This window comes from Pteronotus mesoamericanus, unplaced genomic scaffold (genome assembly GCF_021234165.1).
Source record: "Pteronotus mesoamericanus isolate MK-2021 breed Mesoamerican mustached bat unplaced genomic scaffold, CSHL_Meso_final contig_74, whole genome shotgun sequence".
NCBI classification, from domain to species: Eukaryota; Metazoa; Chordata; class Mammalia; order Chiroptera; family Mormoopidae; genus Pteronotus; species Pteronotus mesoamericanus.
In genome coordinates, this window is record NW_026555247.1 from 26,016,051 (window position 1) to 26,033,806 (window position 17,756).

At 55.9% G+C, this 17,756-nt stretch overlaps 1 protein-coding gene across 1 annotated transcript; it reads right to left on the reverse strand.

Annotated features, from left to right (window-relative positions):
• Positions 1 to 6,043: 6,043 nt before the first annotated feature.
• Positions 6,044 to 16,987, reverse strand: ZBTB7C (zinc finger and BTB domain containing 7C). The gene is made up of 2 exons (XM_054583864.1): positions 15,777 to 16,987; positions 6,044 to 6,872 (listed from the first exon to the last, which is right to left on the reverse strand). Exons 1-2 carry the CDS (start codon positions 16,985 to 16,987, stop codon positions 6,221 to 6,223), a joined length of 1,863 nt encoding a protein of 620 aa, XP_054439839.1. The 3' UTR covers positions 6,044 to 6,220.
• Positions 16,988 to 17,756: the final 769 nt, after the last annotated feature.

A 17,756-nucleotide genomic window follows, 5' to 3' on the forward strand; every position in this document is an offset into this window, starting at 1 on the left:
CAGATCCAGGTTCTAGCCCTGACTCTGCCAGAGCTTGCTCTGCTACTTGTCCTTCCTGTTTTGTCACTTTGAGCTCTGGACCCTCATCTGCAAGTCCTGCATGGCTCTGTGGCACGTTTCTAGGCCTCCCGGCATGACTTGAACTCTTCTTCTGCTTGGAGAATTCTCATCATGAATCCTTCCTTCTCCAGGCAGAAGTCAGAAGCTTACTTTCCCGGCCGACCTACAATCAAGATGAGGCGTGGGGCTTGGCTTTTCCAGTCAGATACCCCAGCACTAGAGCAATGCAAGTCCAGATGTGTGGAATCTGTTTTCTGGGTAGAGGGCGAGCCGCAGAGCAGAGTCCCAGTGTCCCAGGCCCCGAGTTAGTGGGGTGGGCTGTGGGGTCTGTGCCTAGCAGCAGCAGCACACGCAATCTGATGCTGCGGTGTGGGGTTCTTTCTGGCTTCCTGGCTTCCAGGCCTTGGACTTCATGCAGAATTAGACAAGGGCACTGAGACTAGACATATTACTGCCACCTGCTGGGGAGTTGCTAGGATATACAAGCCTAACATATATTGTAACAAATACACAAATCCGTGTAGGGTACGAATGGCACCCCGCCGAAGGTGGTACTGTCGTGCAGTATGCAACCTGCCCAGCTGATCTGGTGGCCCTGCAAGCCCGGCTCTGGCCCTTGTGGAAATTCTGTGAGGGTTTTAATTTCCTTTAGTCAATGCCTTTTCTATTTAAGCCACCTAGACTTGGTTTTGGTGGCTGAGAACTCTGAATGATATAAATAGGGGTATGTATTTATCATATGTTCTCCTCGGACTGAAACCCCACTGACCAATGGATGTCAAATCCTCGGAGAAGGCCAGCGCACTTATGTTACTCGGGGGATTTGTGCTTCATTTATTGATATTTAGAGGAATACGGGAAAGGGGTCTGATTCACTCTATCTTCCTTCCTTATTCCAGAAAACTATTTGTTTATTCTGTCACTTCTGTTGTCAGGGCCAGAGTTCATGGTTAAATAGAGGAACCCCAGGGATGAAGATGAGAGTGTGTGTTATAAATATTCTGGCAGGGAGACTCGTGGGGAAAGCAGCTTTGCCGGGTCTTGTCCATGCACTGCCACGTCTCCTATTGTTACAAGGAGGGATGACATCAGCCTGTGTGTCATTTGTCTGATGGCTCTGTGTGCATGTGTGTGCATGTCTGGCTGCAGGTAAAATGATCAATTTTCAGGTTTTCCAGGACCGTCCAGATTTGAGATGTCTTGTCTTTACTTGTGAGGCCATTTCTGGGCCCATATTCTTAGTTTAGGCCATGAGGGCGCTACCCCTAAACGTCAGAGCTGCCCCTGCCGGGGTGTGGCAAGGAGGGAAACTGAGGGGGCCTCCCCGGGGGATCCCCATGAATTGCTGGAAATGCACGTTTGACTCAGTCCTCAGTGCTTCGAATCTACAAGGAGGGAAGGAGGCTCTACGTTTGCTTCCTGCATTGGGAAGCAGGGAGGGAGGGGGTGGGGCTGGGAAGCCCAGGCTGGCCAGTGAGCACCCACTGGGCTGATTTCAAGGACTGTCCAGATAAGCCCCTTGTTTGCGGCCTGCGTGTGGCCTGACATCGCTTGGCTCCGGGCCTTTCTTTCCAGTCCAAATGCAGCACGGGGCTGCCAAGGCCAGGAGAGGGAGCTTGTGAGTCGCGTTCACCGTGGGTGGCTCCAGTCGGGATTTGGGCAGAGGGGAGGGCCGAGAGAGGAGAGGGCAGCTGGGGTGGGAGGGGCGCCAGGAGATGGAGAGAGGAGGACCATGGGGGGGGGGGGTGGGAGGCAGGGCCACTGGATACTAACGAGCTTGACATGAGAATTTGGTGAAGGGCCCTGGAGGGCCCCTGGCCTTGGGTATGCAGGTTGCTTTTCCCTCCTGCAGGGCCTCCTCCCGGGTTGGTCCTAGGAAGGGCTGTCTTCAGAGGAGGGACCTGCAACAGACGAGGCCTCCCTGTTCTGCTGTGTCTCTCACTCTTAGAACCCCTAACTGGGCTTTCTGAAGGGAAAATGTGCACAGGGGACAGCCAGTGGTGCCCTTTCTGGAAATACCCACTGCAGGGAGCTCAGAGGACCCTTCCATGTGGGACCTCCCTTCTTCTTAAAAGGCGGTGGTGAACCCTTCCAATGACAGATCCCTTGTACCCTCGCAAAGGACCTCCTTCCACCTTAGGGCAATTCCAGATGTTAGGAAATTATCTTCTGCCACCAGGCACTGAGCTGCCTCTTGGAATCTCCTACTGGTTCGAATCCATCAAACCTTGGTGAAATCCTTCCTCTACCATTAGAAGTTCCAAGGCCTGTTCTCACGTGTCCCTTGAGCCTCCTTCTCCAGTTCATGTGCACAGATTTCTTTGGCCTCTTCTCAGTGGCCTCCTTCTCCAACCTTTCCCTCCCCGCCCTACTCTGTCAGCCCCCAGCGACCTTAGCACCGTGGGGCCTGAGGGAGCAGGCCGCGCTCAGCAGCACAGCCCTGCGAACACCCACCCGGCCAGGCCTGGAGGAGATCTGACTTACGTGGAGCGCTCAGGGGCACCCCACGCTGAGGGCCCTTTGGGCCCAGTTCTCTACTCCTTGCCCAAGTTCACTCCTGGCTCTCAGCGGACAGCTGCCCCCAGCATGAGGACCCGGTGACCCCAGGGTGCCTCGGCTGAGTGGAATATTAACGACCATGTGGCCTTGTATTTTTACACTGGGCCATGAGCTGGGGCCCCTCAGAGCTTCAGAATGGCTAAAAAACACGCTGACTTTACTAGAAGATTCTGGGGAAAGGCAAGTAGTGTAACTAGCAAGTAGTTCAAGACGGTATTTTTATATGAAGACAAATGCATATATAGTATGTAATAGATGTAGGAGCATGAAATGCAAAGCCAGAACATGAGACTTCAGAGGCATTTTACACGATGGGGAGGTTGCTTCAGGCTACTGCTTTAGAGTTCAGTCCCCAACACCGCCCCTCCCCCCCCCCACCATGGGCTGGCCCCGTCTGCCGAGTAGACAACTTGGAGAAACTGATGTACTCAACGTTCTTTGTTACTAGAGGAGAGGGAAGTGAAGACCAGAGTAGGGAAGTGATTAACCTACAGACACACAGCTCAGAGAGCCTGCATCCAGGCTTGTTCTTCCCTCTGTACGAAGACACGCTGCATTAGTTTATGAGTGCTTGCCATGGCAAGAAAGGGGAGCAAAAACAGAAAAGGGGCCCTGGGTCAACCTTGGTCATCCAGAAAATGCGACTCAAAGAACAACTTTACTCAGAGTCTGTGCCCTGGGTCTGGAGTAGAGTTGGCCCCATTCAACAACAGAGTATATTTCCTTACCTCTTGCAGGATCTACAATTCCCTGTTTGGGAAAAAGGCTCAGGTGAGAAAGAAGAGAAGTCCAACTCCAGGGCCAGAGAGTAGGGGGAAGGAGGCCAAGACAGTAGCAGAGCTGCCTGGAGTCCTCTCTGGACACCACACCAGGGAACTGGCAGGACTGGCTGTATTAAGTCAGTTCCCCTGCTCATGCGCCACAGGCTGTACCTGCGCATGCGTGTGTGCACTTTGCCCGCATGCACACACGTGCATGCACATACACCTCACACTCAGGCTCACAGATGCCCAAAAGCTTATGACCAAAGAGTAGCTCACGAAGCTGCAATGCAGGAGACCATTAAAGAACTGAGTTCTGGCCTCTAAGTCATGCAACCACCCACTGACAACCGAAATGAGAATTGGAGGGGGAAGCCAGCCTTAACGAGGGAACAGAGCCAGTGCATCTTTCTTCATCTCAAAAGACTGTCCTGCATATTATTAAATTAGGGCCAAGGGTTTGTATTTTTCTATAAAGGTGTCTTTGACATGATTTCAAGTTTATGACACCCAGTTGTCAAAATCTTAAGCCATGGATGTGTACAGATCGGCTTATGGCTGTCACCTCTCACAGAAGTGCGACTCTCAATATAATGTAATCAAGTCAATTAATACTGTTTAATAAATAGGCCAGAAAGTTAGCTGAGAGTTTTTCTCGGCGGGATGCGGCGTGCCATCAAAGTTATGGAAGATTGTCCCTTGAATCACTAAGGCAAACTTTGTTGAGTGTCATTTTTACATAAAGCAATCACATTTAAAAAAAGAGTTATAAATAGAAAAAATTTCAAAGTTCTCCCACAGAGAAATCAAAACATCCAAAAAAAAAAAAAGGAAACAAAACAAAACACACCCCCCCACACCCCACAACCCATTTGCTTCAAGTTCTTTTCAAACATACAGTACTCAGCATCTTTGGATAATTTACAATGTACAACTCCAGACTGTAGCCAAGAGAAAACAAAGAGAACTAACCACTCATCTGAAAAATTGAGTTTATAAGAAGTCGTTACCTTTACAAAATAAAAACAGAAGCCCCAATACCACTGGATTTCAATTGGTTCATTTTTTCCTTGTTTTCTTTTAAAGTTTGGGTCAGCCCCGATCCCATGGCCGATGGGGGAACATGTGCGTGTTGGCAAGTGTCTGAAATGGAGACAGGAATCTAAGACGCGGCTGCCTAGGCAGGTGACATCTGAAGATATGCAGGCGTCTGAAGCAGTTCCCCGGGGTGTAATGGCATCTGGTGGGGGTGGCGTCAGGGCTCTCTCCTGGAGAGCCAGGGCAGTGACAGAGTCTGTCGTCTTCTCTGGCCTTTTTGTTTTTTGTTTGCTCAGGAAGAAGCCAAGGCGAGAGGAACAGTGAAGTCTCTGAGGCCCACAGCTCTGGGAGTGGGGACACCAGCCTGGGGCCATCCGTGCAGGTGAACTTTCCTCCTTTCCTGGCTACTGAGCCACGAAAGCAAACTCAGCAAGGAAAGGGAGGGAAGGCGCGGAAGGGGAGAGAGATCAGGAAGGCACTGGGCCAGCAGAGCTGTCTTCCTTCTTGGGACCTGCTAGGGGGTGGGGACAGCCCCAACTCACAGAGCCCTCTCCCACACCCCTACTGGAGCTGAGGCCCAGCCTCTCTGCCCTGAGGGGGCCGCACGCCTCAGCTGAACCCCAGAGGGAGGGCTCGGGGGAGTTTAAATGCAGCAAAGGGAAACCTACAACTTGAGAAGCAAAGAGATAAACCTAGGAACCAAGAGTTTTGTCTATTTCCAGGGATCATCGTAGAGGGAGGCAGTCGACAGGGGTTAAGACGTGGTTGCCACCTCTTCTTTGTTGGCCTCGGGGGTCCTTAGAGACTCCCTACAGCTTTGGAAGGGGCGCGTGGAGGTGAGGTAAATGCTGAAGTTATCGCAGGGGCCCAGCCATGCCCTGCGGCCTACTCAGAGGACAGAGGCAGGGACTGTGTGGACTTCCCCGAAGCTGCCTGCGGGCTGGGGACAATCCCCGCCCCAGAGCGCTCTCTCTGTCACTGGTTTCTAGTGTGTTCACATTTCTCACCTGTGCTAATACAGAGGTGGGTGTGATAAAACTAAGGCCCGTATTACAGATGGTTTCATCAGCGGCCTCAGGAATGCGCAGCTGCCACCCTCACAAGACTTGTTTGCGGAGGGACAGGCATGTGTATAACGGTGGGCGGGACAGGGAAAACTAAATTACCAGCCCCTCTTCATAGGAGGGTGAACCCAGGTAGAGAAAGCTGACCTGTCCAAGGTCACAGGACAGTGAGGGAAAAACGGGCCTGGACTCCAGAGCCTCACTCCTGACTCCAGGAGGCCCCTCTGCCAATAGGGCATCTCCCGTAAGGACCCCAGGACCTCTGGGGACTGGAAAAATGACCCATCAGAGAAGCGTCAGCTGGGACTCTGCTAGAGGGTAGTGGGACTCAGGCAGGGCGTGTGTCCCCAGGCCCCTCCCCTCACCCCTGCTCCCTCTGGTCTGCCGCTGGCCCAGCCACCTCCCTGCATGCACAGCTCCCAAGTGCTCCCGGGCACCCAGTGTGGGGCCTCTGCTGAGGCCGGCCTGGCCCGGTGAGTTCCTGGGTGAGAGCCAGAGAGACACACAGGGCACAGTCAGGGAGAAGCTGGCCCCGCTGAGGGGAGATGCCCATCTCGGACACAAGCAAAGGGGAGGCAGCTGCCTCGGGGGGCCCAGAAAATACCATTGTTGCTGATGTTACATTTTTTCATGCTTTTCTTTGTGATTTTGAAATAAATTCAGATCCACTGGATGGGGCAGGGTGGGCCTGGTGGGAGAGAGGGCAGGGCAGCTGGACTGGGGCCGACGAGGACCAGCCTAGTTGTTGGCTTCAGACATGGAGGCCACGTGATTGAGGCCCGCGAGCCCAGGGAGGCCAGCCAGGCCCGTGGCCCACGGGTCGGGGAGTGGGAAGTAGGGCCTTGCTGTGGCCACGTTCTCGGCCAGCGCGAAGGCCAAGAGGCCCCCCGCGTTCCTCTCGGCCTCCAGCTGGGCGCGCCCGAACAGCTTCATCTGCGTCTCCTCGAACTGCCGTTCGAGCTCCTGCAGGCTCAGCGCGCCCTTCGGCGCCGCCAGGAAGTGCTTGGCGGGGCTGGGGCCCGGGAGGCACATGGCGGCCCCGCCCAGGTGGCTGCCCACCTCGCCCAGCGCCGGGGGCATCACAAAGGCTGCCTTCTCCGGGGCCGGGCCTCCAGGCCCGAAGAGCAGGCTGGCGGCCCTCCAGGCGGCGGGCTTGCGGCCTCGTCGCGGCCGCGCCATGCGGCAGCTCTGGCGCTTGATGTGGCGGTGCAGGTGGTCGGAGCGCGTGAAGCTCTTGTAGCAGAACTCGCACTGGTAGGGTCGGACGCCCGTGTGGATGCGCATGTGGTTCTTGAGGTCGTAGTTGTGCACGAACTTGGCATTGCAGTGGATGCACAGGTAGGGCCGTTCCCCTGTGTGCTTCCGCATGTGGATCTTCAGCTTGTCCTGCCTGCAATGCAGAGCGGAAGTCAGTCACTGCAGGGAACCCCCTCTGCTCCCCTTCCCCCTTCCTCCAGAACCTGCTATGGAGCCATGGTCTCAAGTCCGAGGAAAGGCACCCAAGCTAGGATTTACCTGCAACCCCTGCCCCACCCCAAACAGGTGTGGTTGTTGCCTGGATTAGAGGGCTGGAGAAAGAGCCATGTCCCGAGAGACCTTTTCCACGCCAGAACCCCTTCTACTAGGAAGCCCTGAGTAACAAGGCTTTGTCAGGAATCCGTCTCATGGGCTGGAAAACAGGCCCACTGCTGACACACATCCCCAAAAGTCAGCAGTCTGTCTGAGTCCTTCAGTGGGGCAGTAACCTCAAATACTGAGTTGCACCTTAACTTCAGGCCCACTTCCCTCCAGTTTGTCCCTGCTTTTGCCCAGAGCCCCTGAGCCCATCCCAGACGGGCTGTAGAGCTCTGTCTGTCCTCAGGGCTAATCGGGGAGGCTATAGAAGCCGGCACACCTTGTTCAAGTCTCCTGTGCTGTGGTTTCTTATCCCAAGCCCTGGGCTCTGCTCTTTGTCTGCAGATAATTCTAGGGTTTACAAAAGAGCCAGGTGCAACAAGAATGCAGCCTAATCTACGGCAAAGCCTCTCAGGGTTTAAGCAGCATTATTCAGAGGTAAGGTGTGGTGTGGGGGTGGGGGTGGGGCTCGCATCGGGGTTTGGGAGCCCCTGCTCCAGCTGCAGACCCACCACTACCATGCTGAGGGACTTTAAGCAAGTTACTTAACCTCTCTGTGCAGAGCTGAACCTGGGGCCAGATGTCAATTCCTACTGTCCAGGCCTGATGAAGAGAAATCTGGGTTTGCATTGCGCTAGATTCAACACACCTCCTAGTGGACCTGAGGGGAAAGTGGACATCCCAGGGTTTTCTTCCCCGAGATGGAGCCGGCATAACCAGCTGGAGGAGGCCTGCAGCCCGGCTGAGGCAGCGTCAGCTGGGCTGCGCAGGCTCCTCTCGGGATGATTCTGAAGCCTTCCCCGGCCAGCCCCGTGGGCCAAGCCCCTCTGTGTCCAGCCTCCCACCTCCTCCCTGCAGGTGTGGCTTGGGTGGAACGTCTGCCTGCCTGTAATTTCTGGCTCAGCTTTGAGGTCGGAGCAGATGTGGAGCTCAGGAGTCCGCCCTAAAACCCCAGATTTAAATAAACCACCCTCGCCATAACCCCAGGACAGCAGGAGCAGAGGTCCTGGTCTCCTAGGGTCCCCTGGCCACTAGAGGTCTCACTGGCTCTCATTTTCAGACTGGTTCCCCAGGGGCGGGGCAGGACAGCCTGTGTACCCTGGCGGGGACCAGGGGAGGAGGTGGATCAGAGAGGACAGATCTGCCCCTTCCACCTGTGCCCACAAGGCAGGCTGGAGGGCGCCTGGGAAGTGGAGGCGGGGGCGGGGAGTGGGATGGGCAGAAAGAGGGAAGTGAGCTGGCCGGTGGTGTCCTCCGCACGCCAGACCCCCGTCTCTTCCACTTCCCCTGGCGCTGCCCCTCCCCCAACCCACCAGCTGCGCCGGCTGCACAGTACCCTGCTGTGACATCCCACGCTCCTCTCCCCAACCCACCACACGCTGCCCTTATAGTATCTGCGACCCTCACTTCACCCAGGTGATTGAGTGTTTGAGCAGGAAGAGGCTTTCGAGAGCATCGGGCCAGTGGGTCTCAGGCTCGAGCGTGTATCAGAACCAGTCCCGGGGCCTGGTGAAACGGAGTGCGGGGCCCCACTCGCAGGAGTCTGATTCACTAGGTCTGGGAGAGAGGGGACAGAGAACCTGCACTTCTAACAAGGTGACAGATGCTGCTGCTGAAGCTCGTTCATGGACCACACTGAGAACCAGGGGCCTGGGCTCACCCTTCACGCTGCAGGTGGGCCAACGCCAACCCAGGGAGGGACACTCTCCGGGGTCACCCAGAGGCTACCGGCAGAGCTGGGTCTGGAATTCAGGCCTGTTGGCGCCCAGCCCAGGGCTCCTTCCTCACCACCACAGGACACGCAGTGCTTCTACTCCTGCTCTTCACGAGCCGGAGCTGCTCGTGGAGACGGGAAGAGTTCTAGCCTGACCTCAGCAGCTGAGCTTGCAGTCACTTCCCTTCAGGACCGGAGGCCTGTGTCCTGCTTCAAGTCTCCCGAGGCTTCCTCTGTCCAGGGGCCTATGTGCTAACTTACCTGTTAGCGTGGCTTTCAAGGCCTTTACAAGCTTACCCCTGCCAGCTACAAGGTGACTACATTCAGGTGACTCTAGTTAGCAACACTGCAGTGTACACTTCAAAGTTGCTAAGAGAGTAGATCTTAACTGTTCTCACCACACCCACACTAAAAAGGTAACTATGTGAGGTGATGAATGTTAACTAACCTTATTGTGGCAATCATTTCGCAATACATACACTTATCAAATCATCACGTTGTATACTTTAAACATATACAATGATATATATCCATTAGATCTCAGTAAAGCTGGAAGAAAAGATCACGCCACCTACTTTGCCAGCCTGCCCCTGCCTGTATGTAGTACTGCACCCGCAGCCCACGTGGATGTGCTGTTCCCCCTACAGGCTGTGTTCTAGTCAACTCCGCACGAATTGGCCTCCCAGTCCCACCTCCCCCAGTGCAGAGCCTGCCATATTATGGGATGGATGCTTGATGAATCCCGGCTTCTTCCCCTTCTGGGTCTCTCTCTCTCTCTCTCTTTCTCTCTTTTTCAATGTTTTACAATTGTTCCAATTATTTCCCCGTTTGTCCCCCTCCACCCGCCCTCCCCCCCAACTTCCATAGTTAATCCCCACCCTATCGTCCATGTCCATGGGTCCTTTATACAAATGTTCCTTGCCCTTCTGGGTATATCTTGTTAACATTGGGACACCAGTGCCTTATCCTTAGGGTCCTACGAGAGATCCAAGTGTGCTAGCTCCTTCTTTCCAGCTGCGAGCCCCTCGCCCCAAGCCTCCTCTTCCCTGCACCCATCTCCTTCATCCTTGAGTTTCCTTCTGCAAACTGCCCTGCCTGAAATGTCTCCCACTCTCAACCCCCCTGACCCTTCCAGGTCCAACTTAAGGGCCATCCTCCACAAACCCTTCCCTGGCCACTCAGGTGTGGTCCTTTGCCCTGCCCTCCCAGAGCACATGTGACCTGAACACTGTGCCTCTAGCAAGATCGCAGCAGGGACAGGAGGGAGCAACAGAAGTGTCAGCATCATCTGCTCCTGCCCCCTAGTGGCCCCACGCACCAGCATTGCCTCCCAGCAGGTCATGAGCCCTGGGGCCAAGCCTCTCTGTCCACCCTGTCTGTGGCCCCTGCTCAACCACCCAGATGCCCCTGGCAGACGGGAGCATTGTCCAGGGGCCCCTTTGCTGCCTTTATTTTCCAGGCATGTTATTTCCAGGACACAGGCTGTCGCTGTGCTGCTGACTCCCTTAGGCACCTCTTGTGCACTCCTTGTCCCTGGCTCCTGGAGCCCTGTCTTGTTAGGCATCCAGAGGAGAAGATGAAGCAGGAGGCAGAAAATTCATGGGCAAGGAGTACTGGCTGTGGCTGATGCAGGGAAGGAAGCCAGGCTCCGGGACATTCCTCTTCGTACGTGAGCACAAATCAGGCCCCTCCCATGCACCAGGCAGTGATGCCTCACCTCCCTGAGGCCTACGAAGGCAGTGTTTCCATCATTCTCAGGAGGAAACGAAGGCACAGAGGGCGCCACCAGGTGTCCGTAGCTTTCCTCATCTTGGGCCATATATGAATGGAGTCACCAAACTGGGAGCGCACTTAGGGAGTATCTGCTCCAACCCCCTCAGGTCACACATGGGGACAGTGAGGCCCAGAAAGGGGAGAAGACTTGGCCAAAGTCACCCAGCTGGTTAGAGGCAGAACCAGCCCCTGGGCCTGGGGTTGCTGATGCTCACTCTTGACCTCCTTCTAAGGTGCCACAGTGCACTGAGAGATGCTGAGCTCTATTTCCACTCATTCAAGCAGCTCTTTGAGTGCCAGGTGCTGCCTTCTAGGCCCTCGCTCTGCATGGGGCACAGAGGATCCTGGTTACTTGCTTTCAGAAGAACCTGCCAGATGCTTTGTATCCTGCTCCGTGGGCAACACTGAATGTAGAATGGATGCTCCTGGATCATTTGTTGACTGACCAATGACCTGCTAGTGCAGGGCCGGCTCTCAGAACCCCCAGCTCCAAATCCAACGCAATCCTCTCTTGCCCGACTCCCTTGTCTGCCCTCTCATTCCTGTATCCTGCACCAGAGACCTGCCAGGTCACGTGCATGCACCCAAACCTGGATCTGCACTCCCCCTGCCAGCCAGGAGGATTCATCATGGAGAACGATGCGCCCGTCCTCATGAGCTCATCCCCCTGGGTGAAAGGAAGGGGCCGCGGGTCTCGCCTCGGGTCCTCGGCCCCCACAAGGGCCCCCGCTCAGGCTAATGCTTTCCCAGCACCATTCTCCCAGACTTCTGGGTAACCTGATGGTCTGAGACCAACTCTCTTCCTGCTGCCACTGCTAATGACATTACATTATCTTAATAAGGTCCCCAGAGCTGCCAGGAGTGGGAGGACTAAATGGAAAATATAGAACAAAAAAGAAGCCAGGCTCCTGGCCTTGCCGGGAGAGCAGGCGCTGCAGGCAGCAGGAGCGACCAGCCTCTGGCTCGCGCGGGAGGCGGGAGCCGAGGACTGGAAGTTGCAGCCTTTGGGGGGAGCGGGGGTTGGTAGGGCATCCGGTGGAAACTTGCGAGATCATGGCTCACCACAGAGCGCCTTCTCAGAGCACCACGGCTGCCCATCTTTTCCCGGGGACAGGATGGAATTTCTGTTGCTCGGGGCTGGTCCCTTCGCAAGTCCTGCAGCTGCGCACCTCTATCACCTGTCAGGCCAGACGTGGCTGGGGCACCTCTGAGAGCAGGGCTGTAGGGCGGCTGCAGGACGGAAGGCTGCCCAGCCATGCTCTCTAGGGGGGTCTCCCCACCCCCAGAGGTGCCTGCCCTCCAGGACTAATGTGACAGATATTAGGAGGAATTAAGGGTCTCCTGAGGCCTTCACGGCCCAGGGCCACGCCCAACTGGCCATGGTGAGGGCTGCAGAGGGGCAACCCAGGGGCCACCCACGGTCTGGGAGGGCAGGGGAAATGCCCACCCAGGGCAGCAGCGCCCCCTGCATGCAGAGAGGACAAACGCCTTCTCATCTTCCCCGCTCACTCACTCCCCTTTTTCAAGGCCTGACATGTCTGGCAGACCCTGTGGCCGACCTTTGGCCCTGCTTCCAGATGTTCTGGGACTGGAGGGACTCCTGATGAGGAGGGTCTGGGGGATCTTAATCCAGACTCCCTCTGTGCTGGGTCCTGTCTCTCTTCCAAGGTGGCGCCCCTGGGGCCGGTTTTGGCAGAGGCTGTCTCTCTGCAGCTGGCACAGACGCCGGCCTTTTCCAGGGCGAAAATGGTGATGAGGGACCGTGCCTGGAGAGTGTGACCACAGGCTCAGGCACAGGTGGAGGGCCTCAGAGCGGTGACCAGAGCTAAGAGGGGATAGCGCGGGGCCAGAGAAACGCAGTCTGGCTGAAGTCTTAGAGTCCCTGCTTGGGGAGGCTGGGGTGCTCCCATCTGGAAAAGCCAGGGCTGGGACAACTGGTGGGACTGGCTGGAACCCAGAGCTGATTCAGAAGTGCAGGTCCTGACACCACGGAATAGACAGCAACCTAGTGGGGGAGGTCTTGGTCCCTGTTCTCGGAGAAGCATAGAATGAAAGCAGCAGGTAGGCCTTAGGGTCAGAAAGGCTCCGATGGAAGGAACCCCCGGGCCCCTCCTCCCTGTTGGCTGCTGCAGTCATTGGGAATGATGTCCTCATGGGCTGTGGACATTCTGGGCATTGGCGCCTGAGGCCGTAACTTGGAGCATGTGCCAAAGGGCCACCTTGCCGGGGTAGGGTTGTGCCCTCCAAGAGGGATGGGAGGTGAGTCAGTATTAAGGTGAAAGGAGAAGAGGCCAGGCCAGAGAGCAGAGGCTCGGTCGACATTCAGAAAGGGAAAGTGTCCAAGAGGAGGGTTGAGGGCAGCCGGTCCGGGCTTCCTCGGCCTCTGGGGACCCAGTCCCAGGGCGCGGCTTGGCCTTGCAAAGGAGTCTGGGAATTCTGAGTCAAAGGGGCAGCAGCTGCTGCTTTAAATGGCTGCTGAAGAGCCTCCAGCTGGGGAGGGAGGGATGGTGTTATAGATGGTGGCTGTAGCAAGCGAGCCACAAAGAAGGTCCCTGGGGTAAGGCTGCAAGGGTCTCAGCTACAGACAGTTACGGCAAACCCCCACCTGGACAGGTCAGCGGTGGCATCTCCAACAACCAAAAGGAATCCCTGCAGGGGAGGGCCAGGGAGGGTGGCAGGAGGGAAGCAAGGAACCAGTGATTCTGAAGAATGTGCCAGGGAGCGGGGTCAGGAGGTACTCAACACGGATGGCCACGGCCCACAGTGAGACACACAGTCCCTTACTCAGAGGAGCAGGCACATCTTCCCCAGCCTCCCAGAAAGGAGGTGAGAGGTCTTCTGATCCCTCTCAGGATTCAGAGCCCAGTGGGAACGAGGGAGGGGGAGGGGAGGAGGAGGTGCTGATGGAGGCCGGAGTGCAGCTGCTTCAGCCCGAGACAGGCCTGGGGCCCATAGCTGCCCATCCGCTGCGGAGGGCAGGGCAGGTGGCTGGATGGCCAGACGCTGCAGGCTGACCTGACCTGGAGGGGAGGGGAGGCTGCAGCCACAGAGCCCCGCCTCGCCTGCCTCCATACCCAGTGACCATCAGGAATGTGCCGGGAGGGAGGGTCTGGAATGCGGCCCTCCTATACAGCCCAGCATCGCCGCTCAAACCAGGAGCCCACTCAGAGAATGTTCCAGTGTCAGGAGGGCAAGAAGTCTGTCTGCAGTGACTGCTCACGTTTAACTTTCCCTGGGGAAACCCAGGCCCAAGGACTGGCCTGATCCACACAGAAAGCTGTGCTTGGGAGAGGCCTGGAGGTCAGGAACAGGAAAGGAATAAAGATGGGGACTTGAGGCCATAGACCTGAGTCTCCCCTGAAAGGAGAGGTGTCTCTGGCAGCCATCGGCATAGGGGACAGGCACGAAAATTAAGGGGCTGGGCCCTGGATGGCAGGAGGGGTTGCTCTGAGCTGCTCAGGGGCTGGTTTTCTTGGATCTAGCTGGTGAAGAGGGTCAACTCTTTGAAGTCATTCCCTGGGGCTGGGCTCACAGGGGCTGGAAATGAGTGAACTGCACTTGACATTGGATTGTGTTGTGGCTGATCTTCCTTCTGGTGTCCTGGGCTTTCGTCAGCCTTGGTCAGGTGTTCAGCTGGGCCCTTTGGGGCTAAGTGGATTCAGGAGAGGGTGGGGGTGGGAGGAGAGGGAAGCATCGCCTAAGGCAGCATCAGAGAGGCAGGGCCTTTAGAGAAAGACACCTGAGGGCAGGTGACTCTTGGGCATTTCAGTCCAGCTGCTCTGCACCTGGAGATTCTCCCCCCACTGTTAGCTCACAGCATATGGAGACATTCTGTTTGGGGGCTCCCTCCCAGAAGCAGCTGTGTGGGGACTCCAAGGCCACCTTGGAAACCGCACTGTCCTTCAGAGCAGTTGCCGATTGAGCCTGCCAAACTATTTTAGCAATGCCACTGTCGCCGGAACGCATCTCTGATACCCTTCTCTGGAAACCTCTGATAAGAGTTCCAAGCTACCCAAAGAGTAGGTCTCATTACTTTATAGAACTTGTTTTCCCCTCTGAAATATGTGACCCTGATTTAATATTTGACATGATTCAAATTTCGCTTTATCCTTAGAGGCTAAAGCTTTGCGTCCACTTAAGAAAATCAAAAGAATGAGCTCCTAGCTATTTCCACAGGTGACTTTCCAAGAGGACACGGGGTCACAGCAGCACCGTGGGCATAGGCGTGGGTCTCTCAGGGTGAGTTCTTCCACAGGACAGTTGGGAAGGATGTCGTCCCATAAGTCACGGTCACAGGGCAGATAGTCGCCAGTCTCTGTCCACATTTGACACATGGAAATGACCAAGCCCTGATACAAGGCCACCTACCAGAACTTTCCCCACCATGGACAGGGCTGGGAAGATCAGCCTCACACCAGTGACCGCAAGCAGCACCAAGACACCACAGTTTCCCCAAATAAGGCTCATCAACACCCCACAGTGGACAAACCTGACTCTCACGCCCCACCCATCAGTTTTGGCTACAAAATTTCAGAGGTCTCTGTAGTCTTCTGGCCACAGATTCTGCCGTCATACAAGTAAGTCCCAGCTCTGCCATTTTCTAGCTGCACTTAGGAGTGGCCGATCAGCCACTGGGAGAAGAGTGCCCATCTGTAAACAAAGGCCGTATAGCACCTCCCCATCTTCCTGGGCACGGCTGGGGCGACAGCACATGGAATTCGCTTAGGACAGCCCCTGGCGTGCTGAACAGGCTCCAAGTGAAACAAAGGGGCTGCACTCCTCGGGGGAAACGCAAATGGCTTCCGTGGGTCTCCAGTGGGGAACGGGAGAGGGAAGCCAAGCAAACAAGCCAGCAAGCCAGCAAGGTGCTGAGGCCCCTCACTGCTGCCTTAACCAGCTCTACTCTGATCTGTTTTGTATCGTGGCCTTCCACCTAATATTGTATTTAAGAAAATATTTTTTAAAAGAAAATTTTAGCTCCTAAAAAGAGCTTGAAAATCACTGCACCAGGTAATGCCCAGCATACCTTCTAGCAATGAACTTAACGTACATCCAGTTGGACCTCCCCTGAGCTGGGTTTCTCTCTCCATCCCAGCCCTCCCCGACCCATGGCCCTCTCTGCTGTCATCGCCAGAACCTCTGATGCTCTCCCAGCCCCCGCAGGACCCCCCACCTGGGGCCTGTGATGCGCACCTGGTGAAGCGGACCTCGCAGATGTTGCACATGTATGGCTTCTCCCCAGTGTGGGTCCGCATGTGCCGCGGCAGCTTCCCGGCCCCCATGATGACTTTGTGGCAGATGGGGCACTGCTGAGAGGCCTTGGGCTTCAGTTTGCGCTCCTCTACCAGTGGCCACGGTGGGAAAAGGCCCCCCAGGTGGGTGGCACTCAGGAAGTTGAGATAGGCACCATAGTCATTCTCTGACTTGATGGAGCTCAGCGGCCCCCCGGCAAGGTCTGGGAACATGTCCTTGAAGAAGTCATTCGGGAAGGGTGGGGGTGGGGGTGGGGGCAGCTCCTCCTTCTCCTCCTCCTTGATCTTCCGATTCTTGATGACCAGGTCCAGTGGCCCACTGTCCATGGGCTGCTCGGGCAGCTGGGCAAAGGCACCAAAGTCCCCTGGCCAGAGGTGTGGGAAGAAGTCTGGGGAGAAGGGAGATAAGGAGGGTCTCCTGTCGGGGATGTTGGCTTTGGGGTACAGGTTCTCCCTCAGCAGAGATTCAATGGAGAAGTCCCGGATCACACCCAGGTGGCCAGGGCTGCTGGCCTGGAAGGAATCCGGGAAGTCCCTGGGTGTGTCTGAATAGGCCTTCTCTGTGAGATGGTCCGTCTTGGAAGGGCTTTGGTGGCAGTTGATGTCCTGTGGGTCAGGCAAGTTTTCTTGATCAGCGAAATCTTCCGTATCATCATCCTCTTCCTCATCTTCTTCCTCTTCCTCCTCCTCCTCATCCTCCTCATCGTCATCATCCTCGTCATCATCATCGTCCTCCTTGTCATCCTCCTCCCCGCCATCCCCTCCAGGTTCCATGATCTCCAGGCACACGTTCACGATGCACTGGATCTCGAGCATCCTGGCGGCATTGAGGATGTGCTTGACGTTGGAGGCAGTGATAGTGAGTGTGGAGGTGTAGGCGAACTCAAGGATGGCTGCCAGGGCCTCGGGCTGGACAAAGTCGATCTCGTAGACGTAGGGCTGGCTGGCTAAGGTGCCGGCTGTGAAGAGCTTCTTGAAGTACTTGCTGCAGGCCGCCAGGACGGAGCGGTGGGTGCGGTACTCCTGCTCCTGCACCACCAGGAGCACGTCGCAGAGCAGGCCGTCATGCCGCTGCTCGTTCAGGCTACACAGCACCTCGCTGCTGTGGTTGGGGAAGGGAATGCCGATGAGCTCGTCAATGCCATTGGCCATGGTCTCAGCCAGAGCCCTGCAGAGGGACACAGAGAAGGAGACCGGGGTTAGAGGACATGGTCCCAGAAGGGGACACCCAGCTCTGGGATGCTAGACAAGGGAGGAGGCGAGGCTGGTGAGCACGCTGGTCCACACCACCCCGGCCTTTGCTTAAGGCTTCCCCCTCCACCGGAAAACCAGCCCTTCTCCCTCTCAGCTTTTCTAACTCCCACCTGCAAGGCAGAGCCCAGCTCATAAGCTGGGGCTTTTCATTGTACCATGTAGTCTTTTCCTGGACCCCTCGGGCCCTTGGAGTTGAACTTCTCCTGGGGAAGTTGGTATATGTTCTTTAGCAAAGGCTATGTGAGCTTCTTATGGGATGCTTTCATGGAATTCAACTTTGTTAATGTGCTATAGTGGGACATCGGGGTGGACAGCCACATGACGCTCAGCTGCTATTGTGAGCTACGTCCACTACTTCTGCACACAGCAACTGTGGGTCAAGGGCCAAAGGGGAAATATTCTCTCACGACTCAGTGCTGCTGCTGAGAAAACGCTCTGGTTTGTTTCACAAATCCTTGGACTCCTATAACAGACTAACATTTGGCTACCATTGACTGCTGTTATGGGCGGAGTTGTGTCCCCCACCAAATTCACAGGTTGAAGTCTTAACTCCCAGTGTCTCAGAATGTGACTGCATTTGGAGGTGGGACCTTTAAAAAAGGTGATTAAGGTTAAAATGAGGTCGTGTGAGTGGGCCTCACATGTGTGAGTGAGAAGGACTATGACT